The 22,539-nt window shown below is 42.0% G+C and overlaps 1 protein-coding gene across 5 annotated transcripts in view; it reads right to left on the bottom strand.

Moving 5' to 3' along the window:
- Nucleotides 1–22,539, bottom strand: part of STX2 (syntaxin 2) — a 74,782-nt gene that overhangs the window by 31,646 nt on the left and 20,597 nt on the right. For 2 of the 5 annotated variants that reach the window (XM_010852436.1, XM_010852435.1), the window contains exons 4-9: nt 16,877–16,951; nt 15,232–15,305; nt 14,438–14,546; nt 12,686–12,759; nt 12,431–12,568; nt 9,584–9,694 (exon numbers count right to left, since the gene is read on the bottom strand). In XM_010852436.1, the coding sequence (XP_010850738.1) occupies nt 9,584–9,694; nt 12,431–12,568; nt 12,686–12,759; nt 14,438–14,546; nt 15,232–15,305; nt 16,877–16,951 (581 nt within the window). Of the gene's footprint in view, nt 1–3,546; nt 4,462–7,597; nt 7,722–9,583; nt 9,695–12,430; nt 12,569–12,685; nt 12,760–14,437; nt 14,547–15,231; nt 15,306–16,876; nt 16,952–22,539 lie in introns of those variants that run through there. The other 3 variants (XM_010852437.1, XM_010852438.1, XM_010852439.1) reach the window with 3 other exon arrangements.

Raw genomic sequence — 22,539 nt, forward strand, 5'->3', positions numbered from 1 at the left:
CAGAAACTAATGGAACATCATACATCAACTATGTGTCAGTTAAAAATACATATTGCCTGCCACTCTAGTAAACAATGAATGTTGCCCACAGTCGTCATCAGCCACTCAGCCTGAGGGGACTCGGATGGAGAAAAGCAGGATACTGGCCCTAGATAGTTAAGGTGCATATTAAAGGAATAATTTCACTGAGCCCCGACTCTTTCATCTTCCCATCCCTAGAAAATCACTAAGATCATTGAGATGTCTGGTTTTGTAATGAGCATTAACCTTTCAGCATTGGACTACATGTTTTTTAGCGAAAACTCATATACATCCTGGCTGCTCCCCGACCTCTTTGGAGCAGTCCCTCAGAGCGATCTAAGAGGCTGTACCCAGCTTACATCCTCGGTAAAGCCACCAAATAAAACATCATTCTCAACTTTCAGGTCGTGTGCTTTTTTTTTTTTGCAGTCGACCTAAGTCCCAGGCTTGCAGGCTGAACCTACTAACGCATGGCCCTGCCCTTGATCATGCCACCTTTTTCTGGAACTTACCCCTTTCCCACAACCGGACCTGTAACCATCTTCCTGGTTTAGGCATCTGCTCATTCAGGAGATGTGAGTCAGAAGATGACAACTGGATGTTGCCTCAAAGGAAAACAAAATGGCTAGCTGTCCATACGGCACTCTCTCTGGAAACGGGCACATCTTCACCCTGACTGCGGCTAGGACGTGGGATGCCTCTACAGAGCTCCTGCTGCACTGAAACCCCAAAATGTGCTGTCTCATCCACACCGAACACTGGATCTTAACAAAGGCGGGAACCAGGGTTGGATGAGGTCAAGACTGTGTCCTGTGCGTACCGTGTTGGTTTCACACTTTAAAACCAAGCAAAGCCCCAGGCTTTGCTCAGCTGCCCTCCAGAGGCTGGTTCTGGACTTGTTTCCCTCTGGAGTCGATTCTTCTCACTGATGTTCTCCTTCGTGTAGGGGAGGGGGAGGAGGGGGAGATGGGTGGGGGGTGTGCTGCTGTGTTCACTGAAATAGTAACCTAGAAAGAGGGGGCGGGGGGGGACACATGGCTGGGGAGGCCTCAGCTGTCACAGGGGGTCCTTGCCAAGCACACGAGTCATTGCCATGAGAAGATGCAGACTGACTCCTGGCCTTCCCCCCTACCCTTACCCAGGCCCCCTGATCTCCGTGGAGCCCCAGGCCCCAACCCACAACTGGGACAAAATCCCTGGGCAACCCTGACCCCTGAGCCCCCCAGGGTCCCTCCTGTGACCCAGGCTCTTCCAACCCAAGCCCCGTGACCTGCGGGCCCCACCATTTAAACTCTTGAAAGGATGTGAGCTTAGATTTATTGAAGAAATTAACTAAAACTGTTGGAAGAGGTCCTGGAAAGGATGCGACTGCTCATTGACCCACAAGGTGGCCCCCGGGCATCGGAGGCCCAGCAACCCAGCCCTGTCCTTGGATGTCTGCTCTGCCCACCCCCCAGCACCCCCATGTCCACTGTGGGAGCCGTTTCAAGGACACCCCTTGACAGAGCTGGTGTGGAGACCTTGGAGCAGCGTGGGTGTCCGAACCTCAGGAAGATCTCTCTCTCAACTCGAAGGTGCAGCGGGCAGGTGGGTGGTGATCGTGCCCTGTGGAACCCCAGACAAACCTCTGAGGGAAGTTGGGGGGCTGCCTCCTCCTCAGCCTCCCTGGGAAACTCCCCAGGGTGTGAACCTAAGAAACTCAGGCGATAAACTTCATAGTCTTTAAAAAATATAAACCAAGGCACTAAATTACTGAGTGTGCTTGTCAAGACTGCAGGTTGAAAGGAAAGAAAGAGAGAAGGTTAGAGGTAATACACGAGTGGGGGTGGAGAGGTGTCCAACCTTCATGAACTGATGTTCTCCAGAACTAGCTTATTTTTCTTTCTATTACATGCCAGATTTTGAACACCACTTTCCCACATGATTAGAATTCAGTAAGGATTATGGATTAGGGAAATTCCAGTTAATAAGAAAGTGGAGGGGGGTGCCCTGTTAATAACTATCAATGCAAACATGTCCAATTGGCAGAAGCATGCAAAGCCAAATTCCCTAAATTAGCATCTGTTGTCAACAGCAAGAAACCAGGTGGGTTTCTTAATATGTGACAGCCAAACCACAGAAGTTGGTAACACCAAATAATCAAAAACTTACCAAAAACACCTAAAATTATTAACTTACATTGTATCATTACACATAATAACAGCCACAGGTAATATTCTTTTAACAATTTATTTATGGATATGCAATAAAATATCTCCCCCCAAATCTTTCCAGAAATGAACAAGGCAGAAAGTAAAATATTTCTTTTTTGGGTTCTCTTGAGTTTTTTTTTTTTAATGTAAACATGACATTTCAAGAAATGATTTAAAAAGGAACAAGTGAACCTGTATATGTATTTTTAAAAATCCGATGTCAAATAGGTACATGAGGCTTAGACATACAAAATGGGTTACCTGGTGAACAACTTAAACACCTTAAGTAGAAATCAAGAAGCGGTTTCATAACTTAGATTCAGTAGGTGTTTCAAATCCAGGAAGAATGTCTTGAAGAGATACAAGAGGAATTGCTATGAGGAGTGGGGGCTAAAAAGACTTCACTTGAAGCGACAGCGGGACACTTGGGGAGCATGAAGTGTCTCCACGCGTGCACATCATCATATGGACAACGGCTGTACAAAAGTCACCCTGACACAAGCATGATCTCTGGAATCATATGGACAATGGATGTACAAAAGTCACCCTGACACAAGCATGATCTCTGCATAGTTAAATTCCCTCAGGACAAGTCATGCCATCAACATAAGCAGCACCAGGGAGCCTGTCCCACTGACAGGCTAAAGATTTAAGAAACATGTATGATGGAGCCAGAAGACTCCTAAAGGAATCCTGACTGCACAGTGATGACCAGCAAGAAAATAAAATGCACACATACAGACTTGACTCTGAGCTAAGCAGTCAGATGTAAAAAGTATGAACGCGTGAAATTCGTAACTGTATTCAAGAGGGAGCACAGCTTCTAAACGGTTCTGTAATTCACACTTACAGCTTGCAATCAGGCGTGTCTATATATTAGTTTTCAAGCCAGACAATGTTAAATTACAGTCACGAGCTTACACAATCACATACAGAAGTAACAAGAGATAACTATATTTTTAATATCCTTCACATATTCATTTAAAGTTTTGACTACTTGCTATCATATAGATGCCCATTTGCTAGTAAGATTTCGCACATTTTACAGTCTAAATATAAAGCATATTATAATTTTAAAAAATTAAGAAGTAATACAAATGTTAATTACAGATTCCTGTAAACTTTGAGAATTAACTTTTAAAGTTCAGCAGAATAGTAAGTATGTAACAAGAACATTCAGGTGATCTGTACATGTAAGAATGACTTAATGTCTGGGAATGATCCCCTTGAGTTTAAAATTTGATTTTATCACCACCTTAAATTCAGACATTATTAGTGTGAACAGGGAAACACAAACCTTATTTTGTAAAGAATGAAAGCAGAGACCATTGTCTTTACATTGCAGTAACTAATTTATTATCTTGGGTAATGGAACAGGTAGAGAGGAAGCTGAGTACAATAATCGAGCTTTTCCTGGAGGGTACTGGGCAGATTTGAACCTTATAAATCAATTTCAACAGAAGGAACTAGAAAGGCTTTTTGGGGTACTTCGCAACCAATGTTTTCTATGCCGATGGCAAACTGTGTAAACAACTGTGCAAAGATGGCTCTGATATCATGACGTTTCTTTCCTACTTCTTTTAAAAGGCAATAGTTAATACATAAAATTGGAGTAAATTAAGATGTTAATATATTAAACAATTAATTTATAAACATTTAAACTTATAGATATCTTACAAAACAGCTCTGTGATAATAAAAATAATTTTTGCAAACATAAACAGACATGAGTGAAACATAGTACAAAAACGTCTCTTAATGAGCATGTTAGCTGGGAGAGGGAAGAAAGTCTCAGACCTGAAATCTACTAACTTCATAACATAAGATATTCCTAATTCACATACATATTTTTAACACTGAAATATATAAAAAAAAATTGAAAATTTCAATGATTCCTTATTTTAAGGCCATTGAAATAAGTCTCACATTGTTAAATGTTTGTGCTGTGTTATTTAGAGTCCAAGGATGTCTGGGTTAACACATCACATCCATTCTGTTTTTTCCACTGAACAATACATTCTGTTGTGCTCTCTCCTTGAATTCACTAATAAAATATCAGCACTCAATGCCACATGTCACAATGTCTAGGATTCATTCATGAAATGGGAGGATGCTGATTTGCTGCAGATGTGGTCTGACTCCAAGGACAAATGGCTCTTGGGATACGGTTGCTATGACAATGTTGTTGCTAGGATAATTCCAAGGATCACAAGCAAAATAACTACACAGATAATAATGAACATCATTTTCTGCAAGATAAAGAAAAACATTTATTAATTTGCAAGATAGCAAAGGAAAGAAATCAATGATGTCATTTCCTAACAAAATTCTTTTGGAATTTGAGATGGTTTAAAATCCATCACCAAGAAAGAACCCCTACAGGTCATAGAAAAGGGAGGAGTGGGGAAGGGAAGTTCCAGAGGCACAGCACAAAGTTACAGACACATATACATTAAATTAAGTGAATTTAGTAATTTAAAATACATATTATTAAAACAATAACCATTGACTCCTGGAGGTAAAACACAATGTCTACTTGACACTATGTGGGTTCTTAACGAACACTTTCTATTGATCACAGTAAAATCCCAACTATTGTTTCTTGGATGCATTGTACATCTTATCATTTTAAATGGATTTATTTCTCATTTGCTGAAAAAAATCTTATTTATGCTTTTTTTTTTTTACATTGAGGTAAGACGCATGTAAAAAATCAACACACCATTAACTCAGTCTTCTATTGCATCCTTGGCTCAGAGGAAGGCAACACAACATTTAACTTTTTGCTTCCAGTTAACAAGCATCCTTGCACAGGATGCTTGAAAAGCTAAACAACCTCTGGCTTGAGAAATCTAGTCTCTCTAGGAATACCATCTATGGGAGAAGGTGAGGAATTCACAAAGATGAGAGGCATATCACACCGCCTGACTTTGAGTTCTCTTGGTAAACAGCAGAGATGTGTCATTTTAAATCACGGTTACCAAACACACGGCACACTTTCACCTGAGAAATCACACCTGCCGAAACTGGTCAGTGCCGAGAACGCCATCAGTCACTGCATGATATATGAAGGCAAGCATGGCCAGGCCCCTCAGGAAACTTCCCTGTCAATAACTCAGAACCTAGCGACCACTGCCTGCAGGACATCACACCCTCAAATTTCAGGTCACTTATTAATATTATGCACATTTCCTGGAAAGCAAGGCCTTGGTCCCAACCATCCTGGCATCTCCTCGTGTGTCTTCCTGCAAACCTCTCTCAACATCTTTCTAGACACACCTTTTCCTTCTGGTCTATCACACCCTCCTTCCCATCAGCACCACGCTTCAGCTCCAGAAACTGCTCCATATGCCCGTTACCCTCAGCCACCAGGCGGCTCTGCATCTCGCTGCCATCCAGGCATCTGCCAGGTCTCTGGGTACCATACATGGGTGTGTGCTTGCACATCTGGCTTTTGGAAATGCCTCCTGAATCCTACCATGACTGGGTTCCTGCACCCTTAATACCACAGATGGAACGACCATTCTCGTCCAACATCGTGCTCACAGCTCCAGTCAAATGCCTGGACTTCTCCTTGGTGGCCCATGCACACCCCGAGTCAAGCTGCCTCCTACTACACCTAAATCACGGCCACGTGCCCTCTCAGCCATGTCCTCGGATAGAAAGCCAGGCATCTGGCCCTTGCTGCAAGGTTACGGGGACCAAGATTCCCTCCACATGGTGCCTACAGGCCCAGAGAAGGCTGTGCTGAACTACTTGCCGAAAGAATAAATTAGTTTTTCAAAAGCATAGTTAAAGACACCAAGCACTGCATTTGTATTAAAAAAAAAAAAATTGTTGGTAAGCACTCTGATGTGTTTTGTGTTCACACGTGCTTAAAGGCATGAAGGTACAGCAGCCCCCCAGGCCCAGGGCACAGAGCAAGCCTGGGGCTCCCCAGAACCACGCTGGGAGGAGCCTGCCCTCGTTCAACGGCATCGTCACAGCATCTGATCTCAGATTCTGTTTATCTTTAGCGGAAACACATCCAACTAACCATATGATGGCCACTAGGAAAAGCTAAGAAAATGCAGAGTTTATACACAGTTCATAAAGAATTCTAAAAATAGTTTTTAAATACATTATTATTAGTGAAGGACAATCACATGTATCTTTAGTTCAGCAAAGGTAACAGGAAAGCATGGAGAGATACATAAACGTCCTGCCTGATGAAAAGAGTGCTCAGAGCTCCTTCTGCCTCCTGAAAAAAATGGCTTGCTAACAAACTCAACATCCTGGAGCTTCCGAGTGCAAGCCCATGCTTCCGTGAATGTCAGGAGCCTCACCTGCCAACTGCGTGCTCAGTGCAGAGATGCTTACACCAAGAAAACCTCTTCTTTAATACAGCACTAAGTGTTTATCAAGCCAGCAGCTGCTTTCACAATAAAATAATTAATTCATCAAGGACTAGTTGTCACAATCTAGATACAATAAATTCCAATGATTATGCCAAACAAACATTTAAAAATAAACAATTAGTATGTCCAACTCTGAGAAACCAGACAGCATGCTAGCTTAAGAGTTGAAAGAAGGATGATCCCAAATGCATAAAGAGACGAAAAGCACAAATCTCCCAAAGTTTGCTGAAAGGTGACACTCATGCAGTGAATAAAAATAAAGGTGCTATAAATAAATAATATCTTTTGAGTATCTTTTGTATTCCAAACCCTTTAAATTGAGAATATCTTTTGAGTATTTTTTGTATTCCAAACCCATTAAATTGAGAATTAACAGCCATGCTACTCAGTATAAGTTTTCATTTTAATGTGGACACATTTAAAACAAGCTCAATGATGCCAGTGGAAACAAGTGAGACAAAGTCTCTTGGTTCCACTGAGTGTTCTTCACAGCTTTCGTCCCATTCCCTCTAATTCCATAGTAAAATGGTGAGCAAATAAATACAGCTCACAAAGCACGTTCAGTTGTTGCACTTATTCTAAGAATTAAAACTTATGAGACAAATTATTAAATGTTAGTTTTTTCATTGAGAATTAATCCTCATTACTAAAGTTATTCCACTAAAGAAGGGCTTCAATAAGGAGGAAGCGTCTTCCTGGATCAAAAACAAAAGCCTGAAGAGTCAGGAGCTGTTGCCACCCCTACTATCACATCTAAACAAATCCAGAGGTTTCAGAAAACAGCAGGAAGACAACCCTGGTTTAGAAATGGACAGCAACCCAGCAAATGCTTATTCTCAGCACACGATGACTAGAGACCTGAATTCAGAAGTCAGGCAAACACTCCGCTGGCAGGCTTTTGTTACTTTCCAGTATTTCTGGATTGGGCGAGCACCACTATTAGCTAATTGGGCGAGTGGGTAAGCAGATTAGTTGATTAGTTACTTACTGCCGTGCTGGCAGAGACATGCATGCTGCCGTTATCCACATCATCACTTGCCAACTGATAAACCAATAATTAGAGCAATCACAGCCAACAGAACCAGTGACACAGCCACAATTATCCACTTTTTCTGTCAAAGAAAAGCAAGCTGATTATATCATGGTTAATTCCACATTGCCGTATTAGAAGATATCATTCATTTAAAAATCAAATAATCCATTGGAATGTGTTTTAAAATCTAAATTATGGGCCATCGATTAACTGTTTGACAATTTTCAAAGTTGTCCAAAAGAGGGATTTTTAATTTAATGAGGTCAGACTATTTGGAGATATACTATTATAGAACTTGAAATATTAGGTTTTATCAATGAGAAAGCACATGACCACATTCTTTTGATAAGTTTCTAATGAACTGAGACATACAGCTGATTTATTTTTTCATGTATAGAGAGCTGTGTGGCCAGGTCAGTGAATGAGGAAATCAGTGACCTAAGCCCCTACACTTTTCTTCTTGTTTGTTTGCGATTGGCAGGTAAGTCCTTCACTTAACTGCCACCCCAAATAAAACAGATCATTCCACTAGCGTCATCCAGTCTCTCAGGGGTTAACCGGCTGCCCTGGGAATGGAACCAGGACACCACGAGAGGGGACGGCCAACATCTCAAGGACCACACACCCAACAGCAGAGTTAGAGATGAACAAGCTGTGGGTGGTTTCAGATGTCAGGCCTTGAGTTGGAGAAGTTGTGATGAATTTCGAAATGAGCCTCAGGTTCTGACCAGTGGCCACTCCAGGTAATATACTGACCCAGCCACCTGCGAGAGCGAGGCCTTCTCTGCCAGATCAGGATGAGATGGGAATGTCTCATGGAAACGTTCACTGACCTGCTGTTCAGGTCATGGAGAAAGGATGGGACCTGTCCTTTTTTAGTGACTGCTTTAAAGTGTAAGTCCGTTCTGTGCCTGAACCAGAGCACGTCACACCCGGACCTCACCACCTCACTTTAGTTTAAGGCTCAATATTTCAAAATCTGGTAACACAGAATAATGTAAGAAACCATGTCTTACATCTCAAAGATAATTAATACACAGATATTCCCAAGAGAAAGCAGGGTGAGATGCTTTGCAGGCTGACATGAAAGCCCTGATGTGCCTCATATTTGAGAACATCTATGGACCATTGTCACAGGTGAATCTGACTCTTTGTTTTTCCTGAACATTCTGAAACTCCCTCTTTACTAGGCCTTTATGACATCGCATGGAAATCTCCCCTGACAGGCACCGAGAAAGGCCTCTGCCAGGAGGAGGGAGGGGGACAGGCACTGAAGTGGGGGTCTGGGGCCCTGTGTCGCTCTCGTCTACACTGGGGAGAAAGAAACCAACAAGTGGTGGGCCGGGTCACATGGAGAGACACACAGTTTTCCAGTCCCCGAATCAGAACTGAACTCTGTAGCTTTGCTGTTTCCTTAGAAAGCTTTCACTGTGAAGATATTAAAACTCCTTTACAAAGCTTCGTGGGGAGTGCTACATAACATCTGAGGTCCATGGTCAAGCAATTCTCTTTCCTCCAATCCAAAGGATTAGCAAATAACCTAACGAATAAACTGTTCACTGCATAAATTGTGTAACCAATGATTTTTAGGAGAATTTCCAGTCCCATGAGTTTTATATGTCCCTCCAAATAATGACCCAAGAAACAGAGAACTGTGGAACTGAAACCCATTCAACCAAGGAAAGGGAGGTGGGGCCAACTTTGGCAACCCTAAGTAAGGGTTATCATTACTTAGAACTGACAGGGTTCACCGTCAACATAACTTATCTGATACACTTCAAACGTTTCAGCAAAAAGAATTACTTCAGTTTTCAAATGCAAGATTAATGTAAGACGTTTTTATTTCCCGGAATACATTTAAAGTAGGCTTGCATCAGTGTATGACCACGCGAAACCAAATCCAGAGGAAAACGTACTTCAACTCTGAAAGACCAAACTCACCCTTCTTGCTTTGCTTTGATATTTAATAGCTTTCTTCGTTTCTTCTTTTGCATGTTCTACATAGTCTGCAGCATTCATAACATTTTTTTCTATGTTGTTGATCATTTCACCCTTAAAACGAAAAGTTTCAAACTTAGAGGACACTTTCAAATGACCTAACTGTGCCTCTTAAGACAGTCACAGAGCAGCAGTAAAGTTTCCACAGGAACGTAATGTGCATGGAATGGACACTGAAGTATTTTTCACATTTACAAAAAGATGAGACCATTATAAATGTGCCAATATGAAAAGTAATCAAATTCCAACTTACATTACAAAAAGAACTAAAAGGGATGGGCAACAATGCTGACAATTAAAGGCATATCAAGTAGGCTTTGAGATGTGCTTTAATATAGGAACACTCTCTTAAAATGGGCACAGTGAGTGAGAGGCAGCTGGCTTTAGGCTAAGCTAACACTTACTATTACGCACAAACATACGACGTCCCAAGAGTGACCTCTTTTCTAATGGGTAGACAATATTTGTCATTTCTTTAAAATACCAGTAAACTAGGAATAGCTTATGTCTCCCATTAAATTGACTAGATTAATGAGCAAAAAAATGTAGAGAGGTGAACCCATTGAAGCATCAGGGGAGAAAAGCACATTACCTGGTTTTCTGTCCACCAGCAGACATAATCTGCAGCAGTGAATAGTAAAGCATTGGAAAGTGACGCAGAGTTAACTTACTCATTCACACATTTCAACATACTAGCCAGTTTCAACTAAACATATTTTGAATTAGATGAGTCAATACAATGCAATACTAACAGACTTCTGAAAGGAAACAATGCAACGAAGCTAAGAATACATTGACATATCGATTTTTCTAGTAGAGATTAACACATCTGGCATAGAACAATCCTAAAAGTCCAAGGTACTCTAAAATCTTTAGATTTTAGACTGAGCGACTTCACTTTCACTTTTCACTTTCATGCATTGGAGAAGGAAATGGCAACCCACTCCAGTGTTCTTGCCTGGAGAATCCCAGGGACGGGGAGCCTGGTAGGCTGCCGTCTATGGGGTTGCACAGAGTCGGACACGACTGAAGTGACTTAGCAGTAGCAGCAGTAGCAGTAATGACAAAAATACTCAGATTGGTCTAACTGTCTCACTGGTCTCCTTCGTGAAAACAAAAGCTGGCAGCAGCCAGACTACCAGTTCTCCTTTTCGGGACCATGAGTGGCAATGGGCGCCCCCAAATCAGAAAGGAGTGAACCTGCCCCATCCCCACCCCAACTGCAAATTCACGGCACCTCAGCTCCGCACACATTTTTATGGCAAAGTTCCTCAAGCTAAATCTTCCAAAGGCTGCTGGCAATATGGAGGATGAATCTGCTACCCAGATGGACTTCCCAGTGCTCCTTACATAACCCAGGAAACCAGCAAACAGGCCCATCAGAGGCCCCCCCCTGCCACAACAGATCCTGAATGCAATCTCCATGGGAGGGAGGACATGACTGTGATGTGAATCCCAAGATGCTCTGGTACGAAGGCTTTGCCTTCACAGGGCAGTCAGCTGGACTCAATGGCCCATCGACCCATGAGTGACCAAGTGTGAGCCTCACACACTTGAAAAGTCTCAGAGGACATTATTCACCATCACAAGAGGCGGGGCAAGCACCCCCACACACCTAACTGGAACCACTGGCTTTATTTTACACTGAATTTTATGTTCTTTTTTTGTGTATGTGTGTGTTCTTTTTTTCTGTTTTTAATTGGAGGAAAACTGCTGAACAATGATGCTTTGGTTTCTGCCGTACAACAATGCAATAATCAGTCATAATTTTATATATATGCGTGTGTGTGTGTGTACCCCCTCCCTCTTGAGTAAATTTTATCTTCTTAAAAAACTGCATTAACTTCTGCAGTCCCTCATAAGGGTCTCCTCATACCTGCCCCCTTCTGCTTGTGGTACTGAACACTGTAGTAAGTATAAGCTTCTATTTATGTCACAGTCTGTCCCCTCTGGTGCTTATTCTTTTATATATTTCTCCAAATTGTTACTCTAATATCTGCTCCTTGTAGAAAACTTGAAAATATATTTTAGAGAAGAAAACGAAAATTCCCATAGTCCCACTGTTGCTATACTGCTTGGAATATTTCTTTCCTTCTGTGAGTACTGTTTCATGTAGCTGACTTTATGCCACACACACTATATACAGGAGTATAAGGGCGTATGCTCCATATATATTTACATTTATACAAAGAAGTGTATATACACATATGAAGTGACATGAAGTGTTAAGCTGCTCAGTCATGTCTGACTCTTTGCAACCCCATGGACTGCAGCCCACCTCTGCAGGCTCCTCTGTTCATGGAATTCTCCAGGCAAGAATACTGGAGTGGGTAGCCATTCTCTTCTCCTGGAGATCTTCCTGACCCAGGGAGCAAATCGGAGTCTCCTGCATTGCAGGCAGACTGTTTACCATCTGAGCCAACAGGGAAGCCCCATATATATATACACACACATACACATGTACATATAAGGTTTAATATTGCCCTCATGTCAACTTAAATTCCAACACGTACATTTACACATTTCATTCAAAATCTTCCATGAACAAAGTTTATGTTGTCTACCTATGGTTGCTTATCCTATGGACACACCATATCTTAAATCAGTCCTCTACTGTTGAAGATTTAAGGTGCTTCGAGCATTTGAGCCTTACACGGCAGTAACGGTATAATCAGTTTTTGAATTACAAGACTGGATCCAGAATAATGGCTTTCCCAATAGATTGGAGTCAAATATCAGATTTTACAAACCATAGCTCTGTTTCAGAGAAGCAAAGATGCATGCGATTACCTGAGTCTCGACGAACATGGCCATGTCCATGAACATCTCATGTAGCTCACGGATGCTTGTCTCCAGCTTCATGATGTCTTTATGACGGGACTCAATTTCATTGAGAGCCTGTCTAGTAATTTGTGAATCTGATATAATCTTTGAAAAACAAAAACAGAGGAGAAATACTGATGAACTTAAGATCTTTCTAGAGGTTAAAGAAAAAAAATCTGTATAAATACAAACACACAGGCCACACAGCCGCCCAGCACTCACATCTGACGTGAAGATGGAGGGATTCCCACTTTCCAGCATCTCTTCCAGCTCATCATCGGTGGTAGTTTTTCCAGCTAAAATATCAACACGGGAAAACTCCACTCAGTATGCAGCAGTATTTTTAAATTACCTTTGCATCCATAAGTTAGCAGGTAAAATCTGAGTTGCTAACATTTTAACCAGTGTTTTTCTAACTTTTCCAATATATTTTTTTGGCAAGTGTTAATGATGAGAGAAATTAACATAAGCCCTTTAGAAGTAGGAAGAACTGGAAAACATTCATGAAAAACTTTGTAACTGGAATGACTAATAAACATCCAAGTTTAGTATGGATGAGAAACAACTATAAAAAGAAAATTGATAGATACAAATTTTTGGCATATCAGTTTTCCTAAAAGTTTAACTGGCTTATAGGACAGGAGGGTAAGCTAGACTTAGCATATGTTAACTGGAATAATAAAGATTGTATAACTGGAATCAGAGGCTCTAATACTTTCTGTATTTTGGTTATTAATATATTTTCTTGAGTTAAATGTATTAATGCTTCATATGAACAAGTTCACAGGATTTTGGAAAAACCCAATTGATAATTCCTATTTTCACACTCTGTGCCACAAAGACAAAATTAAATGAATAAACATCATAATAATTAAAATATAATTTAATGTGAACATTCACAGCAGTATTATTCATAATTATCAAAAGTAGAAACCACCCAAATGTCCATCACCTGATGATGTATAAACATGTTAATGTGGTCCATCCACACAACAGAACCTGATCCAACCATAAAAAGAGATGTAATACTGATGTTTGCTGCAGTATGGCTGAACCTTGAAAACCCTGTGCCAAGTGAAAGGGCCAGTCACAAGAGACCATATATTGTATGACTCCATTCATATGGATGCCCAGATGGGCAAATTCATAGACAGAAGAGTAAACTGGTGGGTGCCTAGGGCTCTGGGGATGGACGTACCTGACAACGGGTGCCGAGTTCCCTTTTGGAGGGATTAAAATGGTCTGAAATTGATTGTGCTAATGTACATACTAAAGACTACCGGACTATACACTTTGAGCACCTGTTTACATGGTATGTCAATTACATGTCAACAAAGTCAAAATGTCACTGAATGAGGTTCAAGTTCACAGCTGCTCCCTTCTCTCCAAGCCCACGGGAGATGCAGAGCAGTCCTGGTGGACAGTGCACCCACCCGAGGCTTGTGTCGCAGCTGAGGGACCCTGATCTTTCACAGCGGGGAGTAAGCAAGCCTGCCTGACCTTTGTTCAGCAAGCAAATAGCCTTCTGCCCAGAGGAAAACCTGAGTTCCATCCTCCAAGGCTGCATAGACAAACATCCTAGGAAGAAAGTCTGGAGCAAAAGGGCAGGAAGTGTCTGCTCACCAGACATGCGGAATCATGAGAACCATGGAGACTGTGCCCTGAGATGGGGCAGGAAGTGGTACGGGCACAAAAATTACATGAGGACGGCTGGAAGCTTTCCAGATCCGATCATCACTTTACAGGTAACGGTCATCAGAAAGTAATTTAAAGTCCACTCACTCAGAATCTGAAGGATGTAAGTAAGTAATAGGTTGATTGATTCAATGAAAGGGAAGCTATGAAAGGGCTTTACACTTTACAATACTGATAAAAACAGGGATGAAATTACTTTTTTGATGGTACATACTTTCATGTCAGACTTTAAGGGAAAGAAACACGTTTTTAACAAAAACAGCATGCTCACTGACTCACTTATTTCTAGCTGACGCTGTATACGGCCTTTGCTTCGCTCCCGAAATAGAGTCTGTGCTTCGTTATATTCTGTCATGACTTCCACAAACTTTCGAGATAGCACTGAATGCTGTTACCATAGAAAAAAAATAGACCAATATATAATGGTCATTTCTTCTACTAAAAGAGAAGGCTTTTCACTCACATATAAAAACATTACATTCTATAAATTCAAACTAACACGCTTAGTCCGTCAAATGGGAAATAAGAATAATAGCAGCTTACTGTACACTGTATAACAGAATCTATGCTAAGAACTTTACATGCTTTGTCTTATTTGATTTTCACAGTAACCCTCCTGTACTGTTACTGTCCCCCACTCTACAGAAGGGATGAAAACCATCACTACGAGAAGTCAATTAGCAACTAGTGTCAGGCTGACTGGGGTCAGGCTGGCACTCAAGCAAGGTGTCCCCATAGTCTGAATCCATAATCTTCATTTGTCAAGTAGAGATAAGTGGACTAAATTCCACTTTGCTGTAGCATCAGCCTCTAAAAGATGAGGAGTTCATCATGAACACTAAAATGACTCAGATAATTCTCTGCTCTTCAGAAGAGATTTCTGCTGATGGGCTGAAGAGACTTTTTTTCTTCATCATCTAGAAAGGGAATCTATAAATACTGTCTTTATGCAGAAATGCTGTGAGCATTAATGTGACAGTAAGGATGTAATTATTCTGAATTTTCAAGAAGGAAGTAAAAAGACTTCGTAGTCTTCAACATTGCTTCACACTAGAAAAGGCTGATCATCAAACCTGGGTTCTTCGTATCCGAAGCTCCACAGAAGTTCGGTTTCCACCCTCATCCTGATCAAAACTCTGTTCAATAGCTAGAAGCAAAGAGGAAGAAGTTACATTTTAATCTTAAAAAAAAATGAAAGGTTTTCAAGCCTAAACTCAAACGTATTTTATCTTTTCAACTCCTAATAAATGTGTGAGTTTTGGTAAGCATCAGTTGTTGATAATGTCACAAAATAAAACCAGATGTTACAGCTTCACATTTCAAAGCAGATAACCTGAATTTGATTCAGTTTGGAGAACTTAACTGTCCATCCACAGGAAATAGAGAGCATAGTGGAACCTGTTGAGTGAAATTAACGGGGTAAAATCAGTGAAACTCTGCAACAGGGCAACTTCTGATGAACTAATGTCCTGGTTTCTCCAACCAAGAGGGAAACATGCTGGGGGTGGGGAAAGATGGAAGAACCTGACCTGAAAAAAAAGCCTTAAGTGACATAACAACCAGTCATAGTGTATGGTCCAAACAAGAAAGTGGAGTCGCTCAGTCGTGTCCAACTCTTTGTGACCCCATGGACTGTATCCTACCAGGCTCCTCCATCCATGGGATTTTCCAGGCAAGAGTACTGGAGTGGATAGCCATTTCCTTCTCCAGGGGATCTTCCCAACCCAGGGATCGAACCCAGGTCTCCCGCATTGTAGACAGACGCTTTACCGTCTGAGCCACCAGGGAAGTCAAACCAAGTCTGGTCCAAACAAGAAAGCCAATTTAAATAAACTGTTGAAGAAAAATTAAAAGATCACTGGGGAAGTGTGAATTCTGACTAGATAGTTTGTAATAAATAATAACAACTAAGGTGACTTAGATATATATATAAGAGCATTGTAGTTGTGTTTGGGGGAGGGGATCCTTGTTTTAGAAATACACACTGAAAACTATATGCTGATGAAGTCCTAGATATCTGCCATTGACTGTGAAACCAGTGGGGTGGGGTGGGGGCCACTGAGACCTGCAGAGCTGATGAGTGTGGACCCTAGGCTTGAGGTGGTAACCCCTTCCCCCCATGTATGTCTGAAATTTTCCATAATAAAGGTTCCCTTTGATCTTCAGATATGTTCTTGATTTGTATGTTATTTTGTAAAAATTAAACACACTGTGTCTTTCTACCACATCAAGAACCACCATATCTGTTTAAGTCCCGCAGGGAGGCCATGGGCATTATCAGCTGAGCCGAACTGTAGGAAAGGCTCACAGGACCTCACCAGCTACCTGACCATTCAAGAAGAACCTGGCAATTCATGTTGAAGGCTACTTACCTTCTCAAGTATCTACAATTTAGCCCCAAGTGTCATAACAATATAAGAGATAAACAGTTTATAAGCAAGTGCTCACTCCTGTGGAACCTCACTCCAAAATCTAAGCATTAATAGCCCTTAGCTCTAGCTCCTCATGTGTGATCCTTACAGCTGGTAGCTTAATAATTCTAGAATAGTGAGGAACTTAAGCAAGGGTCACTATTCCAAGTACATACAAACGATTTATTTTACAGTGGTCAGAATCTTAACTTTGAAAATGTAAAAGAATAAAAACTTATAAAGAAGAAAATAATAATACCCACATTCCCACCATCAATGATTATATGTAATTAAAGCTTTAACTCACACTTCAACTTAGTCCGTATTTTATTAGCAGTTTTCTTGATTTCTTTGTTCAGATCTTCAAGCTCTTCCTTTATTTCTATAAATTAGAAATAAAAAAGACATGTGAGTTACAATATCCAACATCAATAATGTCCAACAAATGTAAACGGACAATATTCTTGGTAAATATTCAAGTTTGTTGGGTTTTTCTTTAGAGAAACTGTTGATCGCACCAGTGGTTCTCAGAGGGTGAGTCCTGGACCAGCAGCTTCAGTATCAGGTGAGTGTTTAGCAGAAATGCAAGTTCCCGGGCCCCATCCCTGACCTCCCCATAGGACCCGTCACTGGATGGGCACAGGAATGTGACTGAAGCCCCCCAGGTGATGCTGGTGCACACCCAAGTTTGAGGACAGCTGGTTTATACCAATCAACTGATGAAACAGTGCCCTGAATCCACTGCTAACATCCAGACCTGAAAAAAGAAAGCAGAAATGTAACCATATTCTTGTGGGGAGGGGGAGCCTGCCACGTGTCTGCTTTCTTTCCTGCTATCCTAATCAAAGCAGGCTCCAGGCGGGAGTGTGGATTCCTGCACTGGGGGAACAACCCCAGAGGCCCCACCACTGCATGTGGGGAAGAAACGTCGAGGAAGGTGTCCAAGAGGAAGAGTGCATGAGCAGGAGGGTCTGCCCTGCTGAGGACACAGAGTCAGGGGAGCCAGCATTCCAAAGCATGGCTCACCTCTCTAGAAAGGAAAGCCCCTGGGTTGGGGGGGGCATTCAGGACGGAATCACTGGACCTTCCTGCCAACACAGGCATGCAGGGGCTCAAGCATTAATTAGAGAAATAAAAGAGGCATAACTGTACTTAGCCCTTCAAGCTACAGAAGCAGGCCATGAGGTTATACTTGATAAAGGCAGGATTTCAATACACAGAAAAGAAGGCAAAGATGGGAAACATCCTTATCCAGTGGACTAGGTCATTCCAATCAGTTCTCCTGCTGAGAACAATCAGAAGAGTTGGACAAAACATTTTTTAAAAATCTGCTTAAAGGTATCATAAACCTACAAAAGCAGAAAAAGAAGAAGATTCAAAAGAAGGAAACCCAGAGATGTGAGCCCAGCGAATGGAGCGGCTTGACACTGAGGCAGCCAAGGCTTTGAGCAGCTGAGAAAATGCTGACCTGATACAAGGCCACGCCCCGGGACAAAGGGGAGCCAGGTCCAGAATGCTGGCGCCCCTAGCTGTCCATCAGAAATGTTCAAAAATCATCTCTCAAAAAAAAAAAACAAAAACTATCCTAGGACTCACACTGTGGCCCCGAGCCTTCAGATACAAAGCCCAGGGCTCAACCAAAAACAACTAGCAAGACCGAGAAAATAAACCCCAGGAAAACAACAGAGCTGTCTAAACAGAGTTATGAGACACAGACCTTCAAATAAGCATGTTCAAAGAGGTAAAAACAAGGTTGAGGGTTTTGTCAGGAAAACAGGACAGGAGAAGAAGGAGCCCAGAGAAATTCTAGGACTGAAAAATATTTTAACCAAAAATAACTCTCCATGAGTTAAGAGAGATTCCCTGATCTGAAAAGTAATCACTAAAGAGAGGTCAGGAGACAAATCAGAAAGATTTCAAAATAAAACACAAGACAAAATGATGAGAACAGAGGCAAGCGGCATAAAAGATACAGTGAAAAGGTCTAAAACTCATATAATTCAAATCTCAAAATAAGAAATGACAGAAAGGGGAGGAAAGATGACTTATGAAGAGAAAATAGCCAATATTTTTCCAAAACCGCCAGAAAATGTCAACCCACAGATCCAAGAAGCCTTATAAAAACAGTATAAATAAAAAGAAAACCATATCTGGAAACATGAACACAGCATTGATAAATCCAAAGGCTAAAAATAAAATCTCTTATAAGCTATAATTAGATAGCTGACAAAAAAAAAGACATTGAAAATTTATTTTCAAATTTTCAAAGTGGTGAAATAAAACAATTTACGAACTAGACTCCTATGCTCACTGAAAATATCCTTGAAGAACGAAATCAAGTAAGGACAATTTCAGACAATGGCATAACCCTAGTAAAAGAAAGAACAGTAGTTTTTAGAAAGAAAAAAAAAATCTCTGATGAAAGTTTAAAGATACAGAATAATGAGGAGCACTGGTACAGGTAAATATGTGCGTAGCTCCAAATCCGTATTAATTGTATAAAATAAAAATATACATTATTTTTATCTAGTACAATACACATATATGATGATGATGATAGCAGTAAGAAGGGACAGAGTTAAAGGTTCCTCCTAAGGTCCTCCTATTACTTGAAAGTAGTAAAAACATAAATTTATATTAGATTTCAACAAGTCAAGGATGCATACCACAATCTATAGGACAACGAATAAAACAACAGCACACAGAATATAGGAAAGAGCTAAGGAGGCAGGACAAGATTCTTAAAAACCAATCCAAAAGACAGCATGGAGAGAGAGAAAAAGTAACAGAAGAAGCAAGGAAAATATAAAGCAAACAAGATCATGAATGTTAGCCCCAATGTATCAGTAATCCCAGTAAACAAATAGACTACAAGAGTTAATGACAGACAAAAAAAATGATCAAAGGGGCCAAGAAGACAAAACCCAACTATATTTTATATATAAAAGATGAGAGAAACATCTAAAATATAAGGATACAGAAAGATAAAAAGAAAATAATGGGCAAATATCCATCATGCACACACTATCAGAGAAACTGGTAGAGCTCCGTTGGCTGATATCTGGCCATGGCCAGGAAGGCACAGCGCTTCACTAGAGCAGAGAGGGGCCTTTCACGCGGGAAAAGGCTCAATGTGCCACCAAGACAGGACAATTCCAAAGGCATTTGTGTCCAGGGCTTTAATTGCCTCGCTGTCTAGAAAGGACCCTGGAAAGAGCGGAAAACAGCTAAAGGATATCAACTCAACAATTCTTGACTGAAAATGTGGACTGTGGATTCGATAGCATTTCATCCACATTAAATATTCTACACTAGGTAATTATACTGTCTGTTTATAAGAAAATATTCTTAGGAGTTAAATGCTGGAGTAATTAGGGGTAGATGGTCACAAAGTGCGCAACTCACTCTAAAATGAGTCAGCAAAAATAACATGTGTATACACATGTGCAATATGTGTATTTATATGCACTCACATGTACACAAATACACACACACACACACAGATAAAGCAAATGTGGTGAAATGGTAACAACTGGTGAAGCTAGGTGAAGGAAATGTGAGTTTTCACTGCACCAAAACTGCAACTTGCACACAGATTTGAAAAGTTTCAAACTAAAAATGGGCTTCCCTTGTGGCGCAGCTGATCAAGAATCCGTCTGCAATGCGGGAGACCTGGGTTCGATCCCTGGGTTGGGAGGATCCCCTGGAGAAGAGGAAGGCTACCCACTCCAGTATTCTTGCTTAGAGAATTCTATGGACTATATGGGTCTCAAGAGCCATACTAATGAAAAGAACATTCCATGGGATGAGTCCCTTGACACAGCACAATGTTTCCAGGACTGCTGGCCCGGGAGACAAGCTACCAGGTACTCAGGGACACACAGGTGGGTCAGGATGCCCAGGCCAAGTGGGGTGTAACCATGAAACCCTAATGGACGCTTGGTGAGCCTGTGGCCCCATTTCAGAACAGCAGCGGGGACAGGAGAGCCGGCTTACAGGTCAGGGTGCTTGAAACCACACTAACTGCCCATCCTCCCAATCCGCAACATCCTCAGCTCCCAGACACACCCGAGGAGAGCACCCGCCTCCCAAGGCCATTCAAAGCATAAACGAGCCGCCACCTGTCCAGTGCTCAGCAGTCCCTGCCGCTCAATACAGCAGCAGGTCTAAGGTCATAGACCACTGTGACAGCATAGCAACTCGAGATCCCTGCACTGACCCTCACACACTGCGAGGGAGGCACCTGTCAACAGTGAAGGGCTGCCATCTCACCCAAGGCGTGTGGTCCCAAAACACTGCTCCCACATAAACACCAAAAGTGAAAATGCTACTGCTAGGCAGCCATTAAGAAAAGGGTGCTGTAGGGACTTGACTGGCGGTCCAGTGATTAACACTGCGCACTCCCAATGTAGGGGGCACAGGTTCAAATCCTGGCCAAGGAGCTGGAATCCTGCAGGTGGTATGGCCAAAAAAAAAAGGCAGGTGGGCCTGTAACTGTACATTCATCAGCAAAAAGAGCATGCTGTAAGACAACAAGCACTGTGTGATCCAAATTCTACACTTTTTAGACATTATTTGTTTTTAATACATGTTTTTGCTAGAAAAATATATACCAAAACATTAATATACATATATATATATATATACACCAATGGACAAAATTATGAGTGTTTTTTTTTCTCTTCCTTTCTGCTTTCTTCCAAAATGAGCACAACAAGCACATACTGGCTTTGGTAACACAAAGCAGGTGAACTTTAAAAGATGAAGAGGCTGGGGTGGGGGAGGGGAGCTGGCCAACAGGGTCAGAGGCTAAGGAGGGAGCACAAGGGCCAGGGCGGGGCCCGCAGCAGGATGCGGGGTGAGCGGGGAGAGACCACTCTTTCAAGAAAGAAACAGCCACTAGAGGGTCAGGCAGGGCTGTGGGGAAGGTGTGGTTGTAAGGGGGGAAAATGGACAGCCTTCTGGCTGACAAGAAGCAGGAAAAAACACCCAGAGGAGGGTTCAAGGTCACACACCACAGTCTACCCTTAAAAGGGAGACACATGCCTCTTACTCTGAAACAGAAGCAAGGATGGGATGGAAACGAGGAGATGACGAAGAAACACAAGGACAGCAGCAGTTGGCATTTTATAGGAAGATCGGTGATCTGTCCAAGGCCAACAGTGAATTCATGGTGCAACTGGAGTTCGAACCCACAGCTCGCCTGAGCAGAGGCTGCTACACTGAGGCAGGTGAGCAGTGATGGCCACGTAGTTCTCAAGAGCCTGAAACGCGCACTGAGGGCACCACTCCAGCAGAAGAGGTGAGGAGGACAGGGAATGAGAGATGGGATGCAATGAGGACGCAACTGCTCAGAGAGAGGCCAACCCAGAAGACAGTGGGCTGGAAAAGAAGGAAAGATGAAGTGTCAGCAACAGGTGCGACTGTTTAGGAGGTCCACACCTAAAATGGGCTGAGGAGAGGGACTATGACTCCCGATTAAAGGAACCACAAGCCCCGTCACTGATGAAGAAAATCCCCACCCTTCTCTGATGGTCCTGTCAGTCATAATCCTATCACCAGTAGGAACCAAAAAGTTGAATCCTGTACATTTATTTCAGAGTTCTGCCAGGTGGATCCATATTTTGGAGAGCCTGAAACTTACACATTTTCAATGACCTTCTTTCAAAAAAAAAAAATACATAAGTGTAAGGTCAATAAAGACAAGTGCAAGTAAAGGTGCCCTCTGTTAGCTTTGTAGCAAACGTTCCTCTGGGATCTTGTTACTGAGGTTAATGAAACGGCCTGGCCACCCAGCCAACTCTGCATCGGAAGCAGAAGCTAATGGGCCAGGGCCGGGTAGCGCCACCTGGTGGCCACATGCTCTGGACTCCTGCATGTCCACCCAGGAGCCTGGGCAGCGAAGGCCCTGAGGAGCTAGAGCTCCGATTTGCACCCTCCCCTTCCCCCTGCACGGACAAAGGGCAGGGG

The sequence above is a fragment of the Bison bison genome, unplaced genomic scaffold (assembly GCF_000754665.1).
Source record: "Bison bison bison isolate TAMUID 2011002044 unplaced genomic scaffold, Bison_UMD1.0 scf7180017864312, whole genome shotgun sequence".
In the NCBI taxonomy this organism is placed as follows: domain Eukaryota; kingdom Metazoa; phylum Chordata; class Mammalia; order Artiodactyla; family Bovidae; genus Bison; species Bison bison.